Genomic DNA, 22,480 nt, shown 5'->3' with positions numbered 1-22,480 from the left:
ATGACTTTGACCGTGTGTTTGGTGTCATAATGACGCTGCAGAATAAATTTGGGGCCAATCGGACGCCTCCCTGATAGTATTACATGATGGATAACTATCTGCCGGTACTTGGCATTGAGGAGACCGTTAATTCTGACCCAATCCCCAACTCCATTTGCAGAAATAAAGCCAGAGCATGCATGGAGCATCACCACCAAGATACCTTGTTGATGACGACCTTGTGTCTTGTTGCTGTGCTCGGTCTTGCCATGGTGTATGGCTTTTGACATTAAACCGTCTTCAGCAACCTCATCTTGTTAGTGAGTTTGGCTGCTCCTCACCCAATTTTATTCCTCCTACACAGCGGTCTCTGTTTCAGTTAACGACTGCGTTTAAAGCTACATATTACATTGAAGATCATTAACACCTTTTAGGTATAATTGTTTATTCACACAGCTATACTCCTACAAAATCCTTGACTTTGTACAAGTGTACCTAGAAAAAATAATGCTGTTTTAAGGGCAAAGGGATGAAAATAAACAATTAACACATCTATTTTAAAGGTATCCTTACTTTACTGCATTTTTCCACACCTGCCTAAAACTTTTGCACCGCACTGTAAGAGCAAGAATAGCTTTATGGTTAGGTCATGTGTTTCTGGCAACTACAAATGGAAACTTGAATACAGTAGTGAATCAGTCCCAAGTATATAGTACTTTATGTCTGTATGGCTTCCTCACAATATTAAATTCATTGAGCTAAGATTGGAAGGTGACATTATTCGCACATTCCTCTTTATTTTACAAATTTGTTTAAGAGAGATGAAATAAAATTCATGAAATCTGTCTGAATCCGTAGTCTTAAAGACCTAACAAATATGGGAGAATAATATTCCGCCCTGTTTTACTAAAATACACAAAACTGGTCAACGCTCCTTCATGCGAGGGTTTATATCCGATTTACCTGCTATTCCCTCATATTTCACTACTAGGAGATAGTGGATCAATTAAACACAGGTTTATATTGGTCTCTGTTCCCTTTTACACTTTCTCCATTTTGAATATGGCTGTATTTTGAAATAACTCTCTATATTAAGGGTAAGTAAACTTTAAATAAATAGTTCTCACTGGCTATGCAAAGATGACATTTTGAGGCGGTCTCACCCACATGCATGATAAATTATTCCATATTTCTAGTTCAAAATATTTCAACCTAATAATAGGACTAATGGTACTAAGAGGTACTTGGTAGACTTGGCCTAGACTGAGTTTGTTTAATATTTTGTTAAGTGGACCCTCAAATGTAAAGAGGTTTGCATTAATCAATAAAGCTTAATAATTTATATGTCTTGTGATAACGAAGTGTTTTAGTAGGTCCTATTAGGTCTCGGTGTAGATGAAATAACAAATCTGCCGTAGCATTGCATCCTTCCGTGTTTTAGAACATATTTTCCAGCACCTGGCATCCTCATAACAAGTTGATTTATTTTGTGATGTTTTAAATATTTAGATTTTATATTCTACATGATCCAGAAATGAGAATAGAAGATTGGCTGTAAGTTTTGTGCCTTTAATAATGACCCCCACCTAATAAATGGAATGATTGTTTTAAAAGTTTAATTGACGACAAAATGATGTTTTAATGCTCTGTTAATTGAGCTCTCGTAGGTAACAATTCCTTGAAATTTAACATTACAAATATTTTGATTGCTCGTCACAATCCATCTCTTTTAAGCAAAGAATAAAATATTATGTTTTTATGGCCCGTGAAGCGCGCAGCATTGAATTTGATGGCAGATAATACTCGTTTCACACATCTAGTCTGCATCTTTCCTTCTGCAGTAGAAACGTCAAACCTTATTTGATCCTTGATCTTATATTCTGGAAAGCTATATGTATATCCCAAGCAGTGTTAAATTCCCTCATCATATGATATTTGACCCCTTCTGCTGGGAGGCTGTTCCACTTACTTATCTCCCAAAAACATCATCACATTCATTGAGCCTCCTACCCTTTTGGTTTAGATTATGACTTTGTCCTAACCTTTTTTTCTCTCTTTGAAATATAATTTTCTGTTATCCAGCTTACTATACCACATACATTTTTTATTTTGCCTGAAATTGAAAATAGATCTTTATAAAGCCTATATGAGAGCTTGATTTAGCTGCAGAGAAGGACATAACTTCCACGGGGCAAGAGGGCAGCTGCCCCAGTGGACCCACAAGATGAAGGGAGTGCTTTGAGATACCCGGCGAAAATGTATTTATGAACGCACATAATCTACCCAGATAACTTATCTCTACACGTTTAGTTTTCACAGTTGTGAAAATAATACTTTTAAGATTACAGGAACAGGATATTGCTTATTTGAGAGTCTAAATAAGCATGCTTTTTAAATTTGGTTTTCTGCATTTTCAGCAAATGTGAAACATCTGTTGGTCAGACACAGCTGTTTGAAAGCTCGTCTTTTTGGAAAATAACAGAATGTTGTGTGCTTACAAAAAAGAAAGCAACCATTTTAAAGCCTTGCTTTTTTTCTTCATGTGAATATTATGTCTGCTTTATATCACTTTTATATTTGATAACACATTTGGTAAATATGGTACCAAGTCCACATCCTTTGAAGCAACTGATACATCAATTAGAGCAACTATGAGCAAATAGGCTGTATATTTATAAACTTAAGTATAAAACCCCTCTTCCATTAGCCAAAAAACAAGTTAGTCCTTGGTCTTGCCTTGATTCAGGATAGCTTTATGCCCATCCGATGCGTGTTTAAAATCCCTCACTGTATTAGTCTCTACCGCCTCTGAAGGGATGCTGTTTCAGTTATCTACCACTCTCTTGGTAAAGTAAAACTTCCTAACTTTCTCCAATGTGTCAATAGCCTGCTGGAGGTGGTGTCTCCAAAACCGTACACAAGTGAGGTCTTGTCTCTCTGCAACTAATGCCTCTGTCCAGGCCCGGACTGGCCATCGGGCACACCGGGCATTTGCCCGGTGGGCCGGGCCGGAATAGGGCCACGGCCGGGCCGGGACAGAGCCACGGCCGGGCCGGATTGACTTAGGGGCTAATGGAGCTGCAGCTCCAGGCCCCTACCTTAAAATAGGCCCAGTCAGGACCGGACTGACTGGGCCTATGCGGCCGTCCTTAATGCAAGGCAAAAGGGGCACCTGCCCCTTAAGCCCGCAGCAACCGCGACCGGGCCCGCTACTTACCTGGCAGACGCGAGCGAGCAGCGTCCCTTCCACGGCCAGGGGGACGCAGGAATCCAACGGAACGGAGCCATGTGACGTACGTCACGTACGCCACATGACCCTGCTGTGCGTCTGCTTCCCCTGTACAGATCCGCGGAAGTCTGCGAGCGGCATGTACATCATGAGTTCAGGTAAGGGGGTGAGGGAGGCTGTATGGAGTATGTGAGTTGAATGAAAGAGAGAATTAATGAGTATCTGTGAAGGAGTGAGTGAATGAATGTTTGTGAATGAGTATATGTAAATGAGTATCTGAATGAGGGAATGATTATCTGTGAATAAGTGAATAAATATTTGTGAAAGAGTGAATGAATATGTGTGTGTGATAGCATGGATGTGTAGGGGGGGGCAAAGATGCCACAGGCAGGCTGTTTTGGTGGCAAAGTTGCCACAGGCAGGCTGTTTTGGTGGCAAAGATGCCACAGGCAGGCTGTTTTGGTGGCAAAGATGCCACAGGCAGGCTGTTTTGGTGGCAAAGATGCCACAGGCAGGCTGTTTTGGTGGCAAAGATGCCACAGGCAGGCTGTTTTGGTGGCAAAGTTGCCACAGGCAGGCTGTTTTGATGGCAAAGTTGCCACAGGCAGGCTGTTTTGATGGCAAAGTTGCCACAGGCAGGCTGTTTTGATGGCAAAGTTGCCACAGGCAGGCTGTTTTGGTGGCAAAGATGCCACAGGCAGGCTGTTTTGGTGGCAAAGTTGCCACAGGCAGGCTGTTATGGGGGCAAAGATGCCACAGGCAGGAGTGAAACCGTCCGTGGAAACCCTCCGGATGCGGGTGTCAGTGTGCCATAGCCTGTCCTGGTGTTTGTGATTGGGTGTCAGTGTGGCAGAGCCTGTTCTGTTGTGTGTGTGTTTGGGTGTCGGTGTGGCAGAGCCTGTCCTGGTGTGTGTGTGTGTGGGTGTCAGTGTGGCAGAGCCTGTCCTGGTGTGTTTGTGTATGGGTGTTGGTGTGACAGAGCCTGTCCTGGTGTGTGTGTTTGGGTGTCGGTGCGACAGAGCCTGTCCTGGTGTGTGTGTCTGGGTGTCAGTGTAGCAGAGCCTGTCCTGATGTGTGTGTCTGGGTGTCGGTGTGGCAGAGCCTGTCCTGATGTGTGTGTTCAGGTGTCAGTGTGGCACAGCCTGTCCTAGTGTGTGTGTGTGTGTGTTTGGGTGTTGGTGTGGCAGAGCCTGTCCTGGTGTGTGTACGAACACAGAAAAGAACCCCAGCACTCCAATCAGCTTCCAATCCTTAGGTTACTTTATTCAAAGAAAGCAAAACAAAAAAGCAACGTTTCGGCCAAACAGGGCCTTTATCAAGCTCAAAAGGCCCTGTTTGGCCGAAACGTTGCTATTTTTGTTATGCTTCCTGTTTTTGTTTTGCCCTTTTTCCTGCTAGCTCCCAGCTTCCTGGGAGTTGAGTGCTGAACCATTTCTTCTTTCTTTAACTGTCCTGGTGTGTGTGTTTGGATGTCGGTGTGGCAGAGCCTGTCTTGGTGTGTGTGTGTTTGGATGTCAGTGTGGCAGAGCCTGTCCTGGTGTGTGTTTGGGTGTCGGTGTGGCAGAGCCTGTCCTGGTGTGTGTCTTGGTGTCGGTGTGGAAAAGCCTGTCCTGGTGTGTGTGTGTTTGCTTATCTGTGTCCTTAATTTACAGTAGGAACTATTTCATTTTTACTTATCCAGAGATAAAACACCCTCCTGAATTTGAAGTGACTTAAGGGAACAAAACATTCAAGGCCCTGAAATCATTTAGTGGAAAAGATAAGGTATTGTGTTATTAGTCGCACTAAATTGTGGCTTCAGGCTTCCCATGTTAAATGACCATTGAATTATGTATGTGTATGTATATATATGTTTTTTCATAAAAAATGGGCTGCTCAGTCTGAAATGCCCTATTTTTTGTCCCAGTCCAGGCCTGCCTCTGTCTATACAACCCATCACCCTGCTTGTTTTTTTCGATGCTTTATTGCATTTATTATTATTATTATCTTTTATTTGTATAGCTCCAACAATTTACACAGCGCTTAATACAAGACATATATTCACGGAGTATGGCAAGACGAAAATTGACAGACTAAGACAAACCGATACATTAGGTGGAGAGGCTCGGCTTGCAAGCTTACAATCTTGAGGGAATGGGGTGAACAAAAAAGGCACAGAGAAAGGATGAGAGGTAGTGTGGTGGTTGTATCCATGACAAGGAAGTTCTAGAAGAAGGCTTCTCTGAAGAAGTGGGTTTTGAAATGTTTCTTGAGTGTTGGGAGGGAGGGTGAATGCTGAAGGCTCGGTGGAAGTTGATTCCAGAGATATGGGGCAGTCCGAGTGAAATCTTGTAGACGGGAAAATGAAGAGGTGATAAGTGAGGAGGAGAGCCTTAGCCCATGGGAAGAACATAAGGATCGAGTAGGAGCGTATTTGCTTACCTTTAGGGCCTCAGAAATAATTACTCCCAACTCTCTTCTGTTGTCACTGACGGAACAGTGCTCCCATCGCTATATTCTGCCATGTCCCAAATGCATTATTTTACATTAACCAACATTAAACTGTAGCAGCCACACTCGCAAAACTAAGGAAATGTATGTCTTGACCTCCAGCACGCAAAGTGTTAATCTCCCATTTCACAGGGTAGAGGAAAGGACAAATTAATCAGTGAACATTTCTGATTCTGGGTTTTCTTTCTTCAACAGCATCACTAAGGGAACCCTTTTTATTTAAATAGCCAGCGTATACACTTTAGAATCTAGTTATTGAAGTTTGGTTTGCAAACCTATATGAACCTAAATAACCTCAATAGTGTCTTACTAACTCTAGGGTTCTAAAGAGGGGGTTTGCTTGCATTCACTGACTTTATTGCGATGAATAATGTATTAGAAAAAGATATATGCATTTCCCCCCAACTTTACTATGTAGAGAATTTGATGTAAGTATTTCTAGGGATTCCAGGGTCTACTGGTAAAGGCCACTTCCAATGATCACAACAGTAAAACATTTGCACATTTATTATTATTAAAAGATGATGCTAACATATTATTAAACATGTTATTTGAGTACATGATGGAGAGATGGAGAATGTTAGCAGGTAACTTTAACAATGCAAAGCTTGAGTAAATAAGCAAAAATAATTACTAATGCAGTATTGGCTACAAACCACTATGTGAACCAAAGCGGAACTGAACTAAATGTACAGGATGAACTGTGTTGCACGTGTGTTTGTAAAGGCAATCAAACCTAGTCTAGTTCACACTGCAACACGAGTGTATGTATGTGTGTGTGTGTATATATATATATATCAGTGAACATTGTACCAAATAAAAGTAGCATTTAGCTAAGGGTTGTCAAGCTATGTAAGTTGATTGAGCTATTATTAAATACAAGCTTTAAGGTACTAAAGCTATTGAAACAAAAATAAATCCATCAATACAGTTAGCATTGAACACTCTCTTTTAACTGGCTTTTCTTCTTTACATCTGACAATCTTCCATGTCTCTCCTCTTTCCCACTCTTTTCCATGTGCCCCATGCCCTCTTCCTTACTTTTCATCCATGTCAGCATGTATTTATTCACATAACTAAATTCTTCCTCTACTTCTCTACCTAGATACTTATAGAAATGCCAGTACATTCAGGGAATCCCACCTGGTTAAGTCGAGCACTCTCCCCAGTATGTCCCAAACAACCTTGTACTTGTAGGATCCGATATTGTTCTTGAGTGGCCTGATCCAGTCTGTAAGCCTTATGTCTGACACCCCCAGATTAAATTATTAATCTGTTTGAAGGAAAACAGTAGTACATGTGAAGATATTACCAAATCCTATGTACAAATATGTTTTTATACTTGTTAAGCATTTTCTCCCAACTGCTAAAGTTCTATATTTTGTTCTAGCCCAGATTAAGAACATCTGTGTTAGGACAAGTTTATGTTGGTTCTTTATTCACCATTCAACTTGTTTGACTAATATAAAACGTCCATGTTGGTATTTTAAAGCAGGTTACAATTTAATTATTACTAAATGGTTATTATTATTGTTGTTGTTAATAATTACTCATGTGGTGTTTGTTCAAATCACATGGCCTGTTTGAAAATTTAAAATTTGCTGTATGAAGTATAGTTGCAAATAAATTTATAAACGTCAACTGTTTTTCAGAAATCCAGTGGATATGCCTGACTATATGTACTCTGATATATGACCAGTAACTGGATCATTTTTGACTGATTCTCTTTTCCTTAAATAAGTACAGTATATAAACAAAGGTTTGAATATTGGTGGGAACCAAAACAATTGCTATTGATAAATAAACATTTGGTTATACAGATACAACGATGATATTGATTAACTCGTATTAAATTATTTGCCATGTTAACATTGCACACCTTCATGTAGGAAACAAATTATTACATGTATTAGCTCCTATCCTAAAGTAGTGTCCTCCCTGGTGGCGCATAACAAAACTGAAAAGGAAGACCTGTTCTCTAGCATAAAATTCCCATAGTAGGTTTCAAAGCATTAGAATGTATCTAGTTTAAAAAAAAAGTAATTTTGTTTGCTTATTAAGTACTTTTTGATGATTTACAGGCCCTTCTCTCTTCATGATCCTTCTTATTGTTTGTTTGGTAACCACTCCTAATTCCTTATACAGTATGTTATTACATGGAATGCTACCTTTTCTGCTACTTCTTCTACAGCCTTTTTTTGTCCAATGGATTCATGAAGTATGAAATGAAAATTAATTTTAAAATTAAGGCCATCACATGGGATGGATTCATGATATAAGCATGGTAGTTAATATGAGTAATGATCAAAGTAACCATCTTCTACATCTCCATGCTCACGGTATTCTGGAGCATCTCTTTCGTCTTCTTCATGCTCGCGTTGATGGTATTCTTGAACTTCCCTTTGGTCTTCTACATGTCTATATCCGTGGTACCGTATAGTTTCTCTGTCATAATCTTCCTCGTCTTCTGTCATTGGGTACTGAGGGATCAACGGTGACTGTATATGTGGTTCATGCTTTTGTTCACCGTAGTAAATGCTTTGTATGTGAGGATAGCATAGGAATGCATATGTGCTTATAGGAGCTTTTAACTTGTTTTGATCCACACGGAGGTAGGTCAGTCTGTTTGTGTTCATTGGATTGATTGCTGGGCACATCAAAGTGATATTTAAAACTGAAAGAATAACATACAGTTAAGTGACATATATATATATATATATATATATATATATATAAACACATGTAAAAGGATTTCTTTATATGTGGTTAATAGGTTTTTTTTATCTATATTAGTAATGTATTTAGCATAATGTACCATTGTCCATCTGTCTCATATAGGTTTTCCTGAAATATAATACCAATTACCAATTGTTATTAAAAAAAAAAAAAAAAAAAATACACTTAACCGTATTCTGGGTTCTAACAAAGTTGGAAGTGTAGCATTGTCCAAAATGTCTTGGTATGCTGAAGGCGACATGCCAAAGGGATGGCCCTTTTCTATCCAGGATGACTGCACCCCAGTGCTAAAAGCAAGTTCCGTAAAGACATGGTTTGATGAGTTTGTGTAGAAGAACTTGACTGGCCCGCACAAAGCCCTGACTTCAACTCAAACGCCTTTGTAATCAACTGGAACGGGGATTGTGTGTCAGGCCTTCTCAGCCAACATCATCGCCTGACCTCACAAATATGGGCAAAAATTCAAAAATCTTGTGGAAAGCCTTCCCGGAAGAGTGGAAGCCGTTATAGCTGCATCAGGGGGACCAACTACATATTAATGTCTATGAGAGGATGAGAGCATTGCCCACAAGTATCTGAAGATTGAAAGTGTAAAAAATGCATTCATTTAAAAATTGAACAAAATATTTCATAATACTTTCCCTTAAAAGTGAAAAGGGCCGCAGTTACAGGAGGGTGGCATAACTGCATAACCAGAGGCGGATCTCACTATATAGCAGTCAGACTCCCCAGGGTGCCACTGCTCTTTGGGCTGTTTGGGAAGATCTGAGATTTTCATTGTAACTAGCCTATAAACACTATGGATTATAGTGTGACAGAATTCCCAGAATGTATGTGTTGGATAAGTGCTTTTTGAATGGTATTCAGTGGGTATGTGCTGAAATTTAGTTTTGTGTTACTTATTAGCCACTAATCTAGCAGCAGCTCGACAATCGGAATGTGAATGCCTTTTATGCTTTTTAGGTTATGTGTTCTCCTAGTTTCTGTAGATATATATATCCTCCCTGCTAAGATAAGGCCCTTCATATGTAACACAATACGTTCACAATGGATATAAAGTAGTAAGCTGTGGGCTCAGCTTTCTATTATTTGAGGTGATGTGAGTGATGCTTAACAACCATATGAAAGCCAGAAAGTAGTTTTTATTTATATGTGGTACATGGTACATCTGCTGTGGGGGGGATTTTAGTACCCGTTTAACTTCAAAAGTTAATGGTATTATTATAAGTAACAGAATAGTCAAGTAATAAATAATAGAGAAACCCAGATGCTACTTACTGTCAATTTCATTGTCCTGGAGGTATAAATGTTCCAGTGATCTTGGAACAAAAAAGACATGCTTTAGTTTATTATGGCCCACATTAAGTTCCACAAGATTTGGAAGGTCAAACATCTTCACAGGAATCTCCTTCAGTTGGTTGTGGGACATCCTAATAGCCTGTAGATTTGGAAGGTTTGTGAAATAGTCACCTGGTATTTCAGAAATAGAATTATTTTCCAGGGACAGATACATCAGAGATGCTGGAAGCTTTACTGGCATGGAATGCAGTTTGTTGTTGCAGATATTTAGTTGCATGAGACTCTTCGGTTTAGTTAGTGCCTTTCCCTTGATAGTCTCAATCTGATTGTTGCAAAGATCAAGCATGGTTAGATTTACCAGGCCTTGGAAATCATTCTCTCTTACTTTGTTAATCTTATTGAAACCAAGATGGAGTCTCTCTGTTGAACTGGGAAGAGGTGATGGGATTTCATCTAATTCATTATAATTCAAGAAGAGTTGCGTCAGGTGAGGTATCTTTGTAAATGCCCCAACCTCAATCTTGTCTGACATAATTTTGTTGTGGCTTAAGTTGATTTCAGTTAGACTAGTGGCATTGATAAAAGAACTTGCTGTCACAGACTCAATTTCATTATACTGGAGGTGAAGCTGATGAATTCGGGATGGGATTTTGGGAATGGTCTTCAGTTTCCGATTATCACAGTACATCGTTAGTGGAAATGCTGGTGGACAAAAGCATTCCCTAGCGCAGTCAGTTGAGTATGGAAAATGTGGTACGCCATAGTCTACATTGTGGGTAAGTGGAACGTGTGGAGGATATTGGTTCTCGTGCTCAAGACCATCATCTTCATCATAGTCATATATGTTGTACTGACATAGGCCTCTAGTCCCCCACAGTAAGGTTACAATTAGAAAGTGGATCGGAATCCCCATTTTGTTTATAAGACAAACCTGAAACAGAAGAATACCCTGATTAACAGCTATATTTTGTCCTTAAGTTTCCATGCCTTTGGTATGGAGTACAAAAGCTCTTTATTTTGTGTATAAAATAGGAAATACTTTGATTCTCCAAATAGCAACTAACTGTATTACATTCTAGTTTCTTTGAGCCATTTGTATTTTCATACAAGTCTGGCCCATACTGACCCCATATCAGCATAGTCAATTTCAGCTACTGTCAGCATAATTGCAATGGCTAAGCAAGTAGGTCTTTAAACATCGAGCATTAATCTTTAAAGGCCTGGCTTGTTAGGACTGCATCATTGATCTGTAAGTGGTTAACATCTAGGAACAATAAATAGATCTAATAGATTGGGGTAAAAATAGCCAGGACTTCTGAAAAAGTTGCTTCTATAAGAACATCATATATATTTCTGTATACCTTATTCCCTAAGGTGATAAAATATACCAGTGCTATTAAGTATAGGCCTGTAACTAGAATCAATATATTGATATACATCAATATAAACAGTTAATACATGTAATCTATATTGATATCAGTTTATATGCTTATAGAAACTGGTATCCATTGTGATAATGTTGAAGTAAATGATAAAGTGACTCGACAGTTATCAATGAGTCAGAAAGGGTCAATAACAAGTGATTGCAGGGTCAGAAAAAGTCTACAAATGCACAAGATCCAAGTTGCATTATCTCTACATAAGTGCTTTTTATAAACATGTAGGGACAATACATTTTTGTTAAATAAGTTTGACTATAATATCCACCTACAGATTAGTCATTTTTAATTCTTATTTTTATTGGAAAAACAAAATCTGTGCATATAACCAGAAATAAATTGAGGAAAACAAACTTTAATCAGAAGGGTACAGATCCACATACCCATATGTTTTAATCCCATCCTTTTTACGGCCAAGCCTGCTGGTGCCTTCTCACTGCACATAGGAGCTGCTTGTTATCTTTACAGTATGAATGTAAAACTGCTTCATTAGCTAGTATGATATAATAAGACATCCGTAAACTATTTAGTGGAAAACAGTTCACATAGAATGTGGTTCCTGTGCAAATAAATATATAATGTGTTTCAAGTCTCCCAGCTGCCACTTTTGGCGCAGAAAGTGAATATCTTTAAAACACAGATCTCTCTCTACCAAGCAAACTAAAGAAGACCATATGAATAAGTCTGTCCCCTGCCCCATGCATTGTCAAAATGAAGAATAACATTTAAACATTTCAGAAAAAGACATACCGTAGTAAGTGAGCCCTTTCCTTTGCTCTGAATGGTACTGGAAGGAAATATAGCCTCTCAATAATGTACACTCGATACTGTACAGTATTCAGTTTGGATTAAGATTGACCCTCTTTGAGTCAAAGCAGCAGTTCTTTAGAAACAAAGGCTTGGACTAAAATTATGCGTGTTCCTTCATTGTACATCATATCCTAGAGCAAAAAAAGTATATGCTTTGTGATTTTGGCAGCTCACTGTTTAATCTGTGTCCCTTATTTTGGGTTTGAGGTGTGGCAAGACATTCCTTTAAGAAGATAGAAAAAAAACTTTTTTTTTCTGAAGCAATATGAATATAGCATGCAGTTGCCAGAGTATTTTTCTTACTTGAATCTTTTCACAAATCTTTACTGCCGCATATTTTTCAGTTTTTATACAGCTGTTTTGATATCTCGCCAGGAGCGTTCTATGCAGAGTTCAGTTACATTCCGTTAATACGTGTCTGATTTTTATCGATGAGTACATAAACTGGTTTATTTGCCCAAATATTGGTTGCTTTTGAAAAATAAACCACAAAATAACATTTTAAAGAATTTGAAAATACAAATCTAATTTATACTAACTTTGCTAAAGGCTGGATGGTAATACTGTTTCTTTGACTTTCCAGTACCATGGACATGACTTAATTCTAATAAAATTGATAGTTTTTGCCAAAAAATATCACTTGATCATGTTGATTTTAATGATTATTAAACTTTTAGAAGCAAGCATACAGTATTTAGTTTGAGCAGAATTATGTAGGAGTTGCAAGTCAGAAAGACATTTGTGGAAACTTTTAGAAAGTGATAACAAAATAATAATAAAAGTAAATGAAACCCTATGAAAGAAAGGAGGTGCAGAGGAAAATCTATTGCTATCCACTGTATTGCAGATTACAAACTCCTCTGCATCTGTGTCTCCCCGTCACACTCCCGTCATCTAGATCCCCAGACGGCCAACACCTCGGCCCTGTGGCCAAACCTCTGCATCATGCAAGATGTATTGGTGGAGTGCCCTTGAGAAGATGCATATACTGTTTCCACAGCTGGAAAAAGGTTTTAGTCCTCTTCTCCTTTCCTTGGGATGTCTCAACGCAGTCCATGCAGAATAATAATAAAAAAAATGAATGTCATTTACTGCAGGAGTTTCCATCCCTGACTTTAAGGAGAGCCACTTATCATTTATCATTTAATGGGTTGTTTTGAAAGCTGTACAAAATTAACTATTTTATGTTTTTTTTTTTCTATGGGATAGTAAATACTTATCCTCCCCAGAGCCATGCTGTGTGTCTGTCTCTTAAAAGTTGCAAACACAGTACTGTGAGCTACTGAGTGACAGCCCAAAAGCTACCTGCAGCCCACAAGTTACCTATTGGATATCCCTAGTTTGAACGTAACTTCACTTGCACATGTTTATCTTTTGGAGGCGTTTAATGTCTACTGACAAAAGGGGGCATTGCACCCGATTTGGCATTTGTACTCCACACACGGTTCATCTGTAGGATTTACTTGTACAGTGAGCGTATTTGTATGTATTTTTGTACTTAACCTTTGTTACTCTTTTTTTTGCTTCCTATATGTGAGATATTCAAGGAAAAGGGTGAATCTCCACAACAGGGATTTTTTTTTTTTTTTTTTTACAAGAACCGTATTCATCTAGAGATGTCCTCCAGATGTGGTAGTTCTGCAGGATGTACTTCGGGATCACATGAAGACATTCACTCACTTAGTGGGATGAACTGAACAGCCTCCTGGCAGAAGTGGTAGAGGCTAATACTGTGAGGGAAACATGCATGGGGTAGGCATAAACCTATCCTGAAACTAAGACAAGACCAAAAACAGATTAAGGCCTGTGTTAGGAAAAATCCAATTTCCAATTTACAAAATCCAATTTCATGTCTTTATATGTTGGTCTACTTCTGCGATGTCCTTTTGTGCCTAATTGGGTCTGTATAGTTATTATACAGTGTGACTGGTTTTGTTCCTCATATGTGAGACATGGGAGCACTTTAGTGTTCCCATATGGATGCTAGATTTGGTGGATTAGTCCGACTTGGTTAGGGTGCGGCTCAACTTGTACCAGACCACTGGACGCCTCACCAACCGCTGTATTAAAAAAAACAAAGAAAAGGAATCTGGTTTGAAATATGGTCATAATGTCTGGTTTGCTATTACTTATTCTAAGTGCCATAGTATAAGATGTAATCAGTTCTACAGCATTTATATACAATTTGTGCATTTTTTTAATTGTAAAAAGTGTTCACTTATATTTGGAAACGTTTAAAATGTTTATACATAGGCCCTGCGACGGGCCGCCCTGTACCCCAACTGGGTACACCCGCCACTTATTCGTTGCTTCCTTCCTTCCGCAAGGGTTAACTGCTTCCAGCGCCAGACGATATAGCGAGGAAGAGATCAGGAGCTGGCTCTGTGTCCTCGATGTAATAGCGCCGTAGCACGCAGAGACGCAGCCAAATACGGGGCTGTGATTGTCCTGAAAAGGACAATGAGCGATATAGCGAGCCCCTGAAGCATTAGACGAGACTAATGTCCAGGGAAAAAACAAGTTTTTTGGGAAGGCACACGGCCTTATATACAGTTCAACAAGGAAAGGGACATAAATCACAGGAACATATTCCCACCCTGCCCAGACAGCCTGGTGCCATACTCAGGCCACCAAGCCCCGTAATGTCCATATAATCCCAAACCGTATTCGGGGTGATCCCGAGGGAGTGGCGTCGATCCCTGGGTACCGACGGATAGCTCTCTCCTGGAAGTCACAGCGGGTAGGTCCGTAGGAGGCTCTCTCTCCGAACCAACCCCGGTCTGTACCCCACCACCTGTGAGCTAACTCCACGAAGGAGCGCTCTAGTGTGGTCAATGGCGTCCGGCTTATGAGGGGTTAAAGTCCGTGGGTGATTGCTCGAGTCCTGGCGAGGACCCGGTCAGGCAAAAGGGCATGTGATACACTGGGGATAAACAGGGAAAACAAGAACAATAAAACAATAACTAAAACGAACGGATCGTTGCAACCAAGGCTTGCGACAGGCCCACAGTGCGTAAGACAACTTTACCGAAGAAGCTTATGTGCTTTAGCTTTGTGAAAGAGTATGGACTGATGCTGAAAAAATAGGCCGTATTCCTGTTCTTTGTATTTAATTTTGTCCTCAACAAATTTGTCCTGAAACAAATTGCTGAAACGCATATGCTGCATACAATGATAATGTCCTTCTATGTAGTTACATTTTTCCACCTTTGTAAATTGCATCTAATACGGAGTGAGATCTGATGTTAGAGCTACATTCAACAAAATATATCACGTCAGTTTTTTTTTTTTTTTTTTTTTTTTTTTAAACAAAACGTATGAGCTACATTTGCTTGCTATTCAGTGGGTATGCAGGAAGGTATATACTAGGGACAATGGCAGTAAGTGGGTTAACAGTGGTTTGTTATGAGCTATCAAAATTAGTTCAATAATATTATATCTTTTGTGGTGAGGATAGTGTGGGAAGTCGGTGGTCCACCCCTAAACATGAGGTCCGCACTGTACATCTGTGTTTAGATGTCATCTCCTAAAGGGGCATCGGTATACTCACACAATCAGAAACTAGAAGGGTGATTTATCTATGTAAAATTAAGGTTAATTGTTTAATATACATATTTGACAGAACAAATGGAGTTAGTGTTCCCTTGATTGGCACATTCAGTCTGGCTATGTGAATGAAGATGGTAGGCTAAAGAGTGAAATTTAATGCCAAAATGCCTGCAAAAAGCCTTCCAAAATGTTGGGAAAATTGTGCCTCTCTGTGAGAAACAATATGGCAAGACTGTACGTCTAACTTCACAAAAATAATGGATGGGACCAATCTGATAAACCAATATGAAGGTATCCTCTGTAATGATGCAAGTGAGCAAAACCCAGCGAAGCACCTCTGGAGTAGGTACCTTCCTTTAGGGCAGCACTATCTGTGGTGGGACTGCCCTGATGGGTGGGACCAGTCTGATATGTTAATGGAGAAGTTCACCACAAAACCCAGAGCCAGATGAGCCCATTGCTTGGAGAGAAAGAGAAACAGATGTAACAGTCCATGAGAACAGAGATCTCCTGTACCCTTGTGTAGGGTTGGCCAGCAGAATGACTGTTGGGTGGAGGATGGAAACTTTAATTTTAAGAAGTCTTCCTTTATAACTAGGTAGGAGATTGAAGCTGGCAATGCTAGGTTCAAGTTAAGCAGTAGAGGGAACAACTTAATTTTGTTTGGTGCCTTTAATGTTTTTCAACTAGCATGCCAAGACATAATAAATAAGGAAAAGAACAACCGGTAGGCTTGCTGAAGTGTGAGGCAGTTTTAATAGCTAACAGTTTTCTGTTGCCCACATCACAATTCCTTTCTGCTGAGAAGAACTGCTTGGGAAATGCGACGCTGGTGTAAACTTAAGTCTACTATTGATCTCTTTGTGAGAGAATTACTCCCAACACTATTCTTAGATGCATTCACCTCAAGAATAAAGGTCAGGATATTGGAGTGCTTCCTTATGATCTTCAAAGGCTGAAAGGGCTTCAGGTGAGCTTTAGGGTGGGTTGACACCTTCAGTTGGTGGAGTCATTGGTGTTGTGAAATTCAAGCCATTGTGGATTAATTTCCTATAACAGCTTTGATAGCCAAGAAAATGTTGTATTCCACATAAGTCCTGTGCAAGAGGCCAATTAATCACAGAAACTTTGGAAGGAGCCTTACAAAGACCACCTACTTAATTGATATGTCAAACTAAAACTCTTTTGACATACAAGTGAATGTTACACAATCTTTCTAAGATCTTTCTGTTTACCATGGTTATTTTGTCTTTAGAATAACATTTGTTAACAATATAATTCACGACTTTCTCCAGACTTAAGTCTTAAACACAGCAGGGGCATCACATAGTCCAATAGGCATCACTTGGTAATAATTTCCATATGGGGTGCTGGAGTCCCCCTTCTCCTGAAATCCAGCTTGGTAAGGATAATGGATCACCACAGGCAATGGTACTCATTTTAATAGTAATTTTGTTGAGTTCCCTATAATCAATACATGCCTGGAAAGATGCTTTCTTCTTTTTGCCACAAATCAAACAGGAGGGTGTGGAGATGTGAGGGGGTTTGATGAAGCTGTAGGACAGGTTTTCTTGAATGTACTTTTCAGGAGCTTCATTCTTGGGGTCAGATAATGGGTAGAGCCCAGCTCTCAGTTAGGGGTTATTAGTGAACATAAGATGTACCTCATGGTTGTAATAGATCTGTGGTTGAGCACAAATATATAACATACATTGGTTAAGGAAACCACAGCAGAGTAGTTGATCACCCGCATAGCACTAGAGTCAGTCTTGTGAACAAACTAGAAGTCGAACCAGAAGCAAAGACTGTGACACACATAGAACCTGCGGGGAACATGAACATGCATGATCTCAGCCAGTGCATCCAATTTTTGGTCCATCCAATGAAGCTATTATTTGGCCTGTTCAAGTATCATGATACTATGTGTGATACGATCTCAGTGAAGAGGTAAACGCTTATGACAAATAGCTTCTGAGCAACAAATAACTAAGTTTGAGGAACCTTAGGATAATCCTAGGAAAAAATCAGTAATCAGGCCACAAGGTCAGGAAAGGTGAAATTCCGTTGAACTCAAAGATACAAAACTGGGTCATTAAATGAGTTCTGTTGCAGAGGTGTGCACCTGGTTGGAGGTTGCCAATCATTTAAAGATGAACACCAATATAGTCCACTGAAAAACGCATTCTCATTCACTGCGGCAACCGATCTGGGAAGCCATCACACGCAACGAGGAGCCAACCTGCTGCAGACCGGAGCTCTGGTGTGGTTTTGCAGGGTAGGCCACGCCCCCTGTCTGTAGTAGGTACATCTCCCTGCATTGCAGAATACTACACACGCGGCGAACGGGCCTTGGTACCGCGGAGGTGTGACCATGCCAATGGAGTCCTGATAAGATGAACAGGAGGTTGCACTGGTGAATGGACAGGTGAAAGGTGAAAGGTGATCTATTGGTCTGACAGCTCCTGATGATGTTCTCACAGATGCTATAGGTGAATAGTAATTATAATCCCATCACACCCTCCAGTAAGGGCTCATTTGTCTGATACAGTCATTACTTAACCCTTGCTATGCTGAGGACTTGGGGCTTCAATACAAAAGTAATAAAAAACAACCGTCATACCTTCCCTATAATACTGTATGACTTAATGCAGCATGATTCCCCACTCATGAACCGGGATATAAATATGTTAAGCTGAATTCTATTTAATAAATGTTTGCAGGTCGCCTTCTTTTTAAGTTAAAAAGAAAAAAAATGTTTTTTGGGCTATTTTGGCAACTAAGTTTGCACTGATTCTTACTCTGTTTTTAGTGTATAATTTGTCTTGTTCTGCATCTTTGTGGGGAGGCAGTGGTCACACAAGGTAAATATGGAAAGCCCCCTCTAACGAAGTGGAGAGATGGGTGTGTGAGACGTGGCATGTAGGACTCATGCCAGCATTCAGTTTCTGCAGATGTTTTCCATATGTTTCCTGTTAACAGCTCCCTTTGCAATCATTATTCCTCCACAGAGCAGAGAGAAGCTAGAATTCAGCTCTTTATAAACAAGCCGTTATTATTGTACATGCTTATAATGCCATTATTGGTTGTGTGTTCTATAATTACAACAATATGTCAGTTTTAACACCACATGTTTAAAGATTTTTTTAAGGTTAAAGATAAAGTGCAAATAAATTCGTTTTTTACTTCCATAGGTATGAGGCCCCTTTTGTTTTAACATATGCACTTTTTTATACAAAAAAACTGTTTCTGGTATTACTATATCATTCTTGTGTGAAAGTTAGGCATCTACAGTAATATTTATGATTTAGATGCTAAGTCTTTTAAGGGTCTGTTTGTTTTGGAAGCAAAATAGTACAGTTATGCTAGTATGAGCATGTCTTAAATGTCTCTGTATGTAAGTAAGCAAATTAGGACACGGTATTGTTTTTTTTTTCTCTCTCTAAAGAATTAGTGATTGGTTATAAAGTTTCTCGAACTTTGTGTCTATGTCGATCACATTGAATTAGTCATAAGTCTATCTCCACGCACTGTTTAATTAGTAATTATATAAAAGTAAAAATTAAGAATAATAATAACACAGTTCTACCACAAAAGCTGTTCTATCTGTGCTCTGCAATTACACTTTTTCTCAGAGAAAAAGTACTCCGATTTCATCAGGGATAAAAAAAAAACATTCTGAAAGTTTTTCGCTGATTTATCTCTGCAGTGGGAACCATGGGGTCTAGCGGGAGGTATCCGGCCATCACTGTAGCCTTCCTCACACTTTAGCTAGAATAACGACATGACACAAGATCAGATGCAGAAGTACTCTTCTTTGGGGAATGACCATTGTTTACTTAGCACAAAATAAAGCAAGAATATAGTGCATACCAAGCAGTTAATGTTCAAAAAACACCAAGATCCATATGCCATGGCCATATATTGGTTAACCCACCACTATCAAAGTACCCCAAGTTTTTCCAGTCCTATCTCATTTCATAGCTATGTTGCTTACCAAGGAACTAAATCAGTGGGGCTGCACTACATTTTAACCTAAATGAGACTCTCAAGCAACTTTAAAGCCTTTTCTGGTCACCATTAATGAAACACCTGTGTGACAGGAGGGACTGCTGAACCCTAAGGTTTGGTCAGAACCTGCAAATGTGCACAGCACAAAAAATAGAAACTAAGGGAGCACGCAACCTAAAAAGCAAAAAGGCATACACATTCAGGTTCCTGGGTTGCTGCTAAAATGATTATGACCAGTAAGTACACAAAAAAGCAAGTATTCAGGGTATACCCAGAAAATACTGTTAAAAAAACACCTATCTATGGCATAAATATTGGGGATTTGGTAACGCTATATGGCCATATATTGCTTATCCTGACAAAGTACCCCAAGTTTTGCGAGTCATATATATATATATATATATATATATATATATATATATATATATATATAGCCACTGAATGAATGTTTGAGTGTGTGTTAGCATGGATGTGAATGTGTACATGATTGTGTTAGTATGTATAAGGGCCAAAGATGGTACAGACAGGCTGTTTAGAGGGCAGAAATGGCACAGGCAGGCTGTTTGGGTAGTAAAGATGGCACAGGCAGGCTGTTTGGGGAGTAAGGATGGCACAGGCAGGCTTTTTGGGGGGGGGGTAGAAATGGCACAGGCCGCCTTTTTGGGGGGGGTAGAAATGGCGCAGGCTGTTCTGTTCTCCAAGTACTTGGGCCTTTTCACACTTCTGGTTACTGAGGTTTTAATAATAATGTGGTATTCTGTTATAATTAAGGAATAATTTAATGTCATTTTAAAAAGATTAATTTATAGCTATCTGGATGGCAAATAGTGTGAGCTTGATCACGCGATAAAATATAGGGGACGGGTGTCAAATATTTTCATTCCCAGTGCAGCCTTGGTAACAACTGAAACAAAACAGGGAACATACTCAAAGAAGTATAACTAAAATTATCACATATTAGGAGGACCATGTACTCTTAAAATTTCCACCATTACAAATATGCTGCTCTGTGGAAAAGTGAAGGATAATCACCTCCATATGCAATTGAGCTCCCATAAGTAGACAATTCTGTTTAGTATTCTTATACTGTAACATCATCCATCTATGATTATTAATGTATCAAGTTCTTAAAGTTACACACGGGATAATGAAATGAGAAGCCGTGATAATCCAAAAAAAAAAAAAATCCTAGATACAAGGAGCTAGAAATGAGTAATGGGTAGTGCCGTCTTGCCTTTCATAAATATGAGCGATAAAATGATTTACTGGACGAAAATACAACAATCGAATATTTTACTGCCTTTTTATATGTAGCAAATGCCAGTTAAAATTGATTTTTTGTGGTGCTAAAGCTATTAAAAGAGAGCTGTAAATAAAGCTTTAGCAGCATTTTATACTGATCATTGATACTGGAGTAGTTAGATGCAGTCTAGATTGGCCTGTCATAAGGGGAATATTATTGTGGGAAGCACCACAATCTTGCTTTATAGCTACTGACCTTGTAGCTTAGAAGTACAAGTTTGTTTTCCATTGATAACGAACATTAATTTATGTACTTTATATGTTCACCAGACATAATGGCAGATATCCAGACTTAAGTTGTAGTATGATGAAATGGCTTTTTAGGCAGGCGCACATCATTTAACCACAGTAACGCTCCGGTGACTACATGTGTCCTTTTATTTTTCTGATAAAGAATGTTTGTTTTTACAATACAAATTAAACTTATATTGTAATTATGTTTGATTTGCAGTTTCATACCAGGCATGTTTGAGAAAAAGAGGTGTAAATCTTCTTTACGCCTCTTTCCATGACTTGCATTGAAATGGACTGATTCTGAATGAGTGAGTGTGACTAACTGTAAATGATCGTGCTTGCAAAAACAAACTGAGCGGTTATGCTGCCACCATGTGGTGATTTTGTAGTATGCAGTTGTCTCTTTATATAGTAAAGATCAGAACTTTTATTGGTTGATGTTATACTGAAGATTAAGAATCCTAATCTATACATATACCAAATTGTGAATACCTCAGTGGGGAACATTTGGAGAAAGGGGTACGATAGAGTTTAAGTAAATTCCCTAGCATCTGCACAAGGATGTTCTGTAACATATATACAGAATATGTATGGTTGATGTGTCATCAGATGTTCCGGTTTTGTTAAATAAAACAATATTACCATGAGAAAATGCACAACTACATTAAATCCATTATATCCCTAGCACCTATTAAGTTGTGAAGCAACACGTGAGACCTATATTTAACACAAATGTTTTTAAATAAATTGCATAAAAATAACAGAAGAAAGCCCCATCCACCCTTGGAAAAAGGAAAAAAAAAACAATACATAAGTACCAGCTTTGCTCACAAGCTCAAAAATAACTCTGACTATGCCTGGTATTTCACTTGTGAACTCAATGGCACTTAACTTGTGGAAGAAATATTAAGTCAATTGCAAAAAAAATTGTTTTTCTTTATAAATTGTATCAAAAGAGCCCTATGAAAAACATATAAATAGTTTGGGTACACCAAACATAAAAAGGACACTCTTGATTTAACACATATATAGTACAAATAGCAAAAAAGCTTTGCTCACGTGTATTGTTAATAACAAGATGCCCCAGAAGGAATCATCCTCACAGCGTGATGCACTCCTCTGTAGAGATGGTGCGTTCTGATGCATGGACGGTGTTAGGTTTCCATTTTGTTAATTATTGTTTTTGCTTTATGGAATTCTTTCAGTGTTGCTTTGTGGGATATTTAACATATTGGTGAGGTTTGTATATGAATTCTTTTGAATGGCTGAGAATATGTGAAAATCGGCATCTGATGATTTGTTTTAGTTGGTTTTCTGTTCTCTAGTTTGCATTTGCTGACATTGATTACAGTCTCTAAATATTTAGCTCACATCTTTCTGTAGTCATCTTGGTTCCCAGGTCCAG

General features: G+C 39.0%; 2 protein-coding genes across 2 annotated transcripts in view; one reads left to right on the top strand and one right to left on the bottom strand.

Annotated features, from left to right (window-relative positions):
* The window catches only part of CENPP (centromere protein P), a 110,244-nt gene that overhangs the window by 23,395 nt on the left and 64,369 nt on the right, over positions 1–22,480 (top strand). The gene's annotated exons all lie outside the window — the stretch shown is intronic.
* On the bottom strand, positions 7,919–12,527 carry OMD (osteomodulin). Its single transcript, XM_053469617.1, has 3 exons — positions 11,923–12,527; positions 9,713–10,664; positions 7,919–8,372 (listed from the first exon to the last, which is right to left on the bottom strand). Exons 2-3 carry the CDS (start codon positions 10,644–10,646, stop codon positions 7,987–7,989), a joined length of 1,320 nt encoding a protein of 439 aa, XP_053325592.1. The 5' UTR covers positions 10,647–10,664; positions 11,923–12,527; the 3' UTR covers positions 7,919–7,986.

The sequence above is a fragment of the Spea bombifrons genome, chromosome 6 (genome assembly GCF_027358695.1).
Source record: "Spea bombifrons isolate aSpeBom1 chromosome 6, aSpeBom1.2.pri, whole genome shotgun sequence".
In the NCBI taxonomy this organism is placed as follows: domain Eukaryota; kingdom Metazoa; phylum Chordata; class Amphibia; order Anura; family Pelobatidae; genus Spea; species Spea bombifrons.
Note: the sequence above shows the minus strand (reverse complement) of the source record. Positions and strands in the feature narration are given on the sequence as shown.

What these genes read in the sequence shown, in the direction of transcription:
- OMD (XM_053469617.1), bottom strand. Translation starts at nt 10,646, where the DNA reads ATGGGGATTCCGATCCACTTTCTAATTGTAACCTTACTGTGGGGGACT. An exon ending in CCAGGACAATGAAATTGACA is followed by an intron (nt 8,373 to 9,712) that starts GTAAGTAGCATC and finishes TTATTCTTTCAG; the next exon opens with TTTTAAATATCACTTTGATG.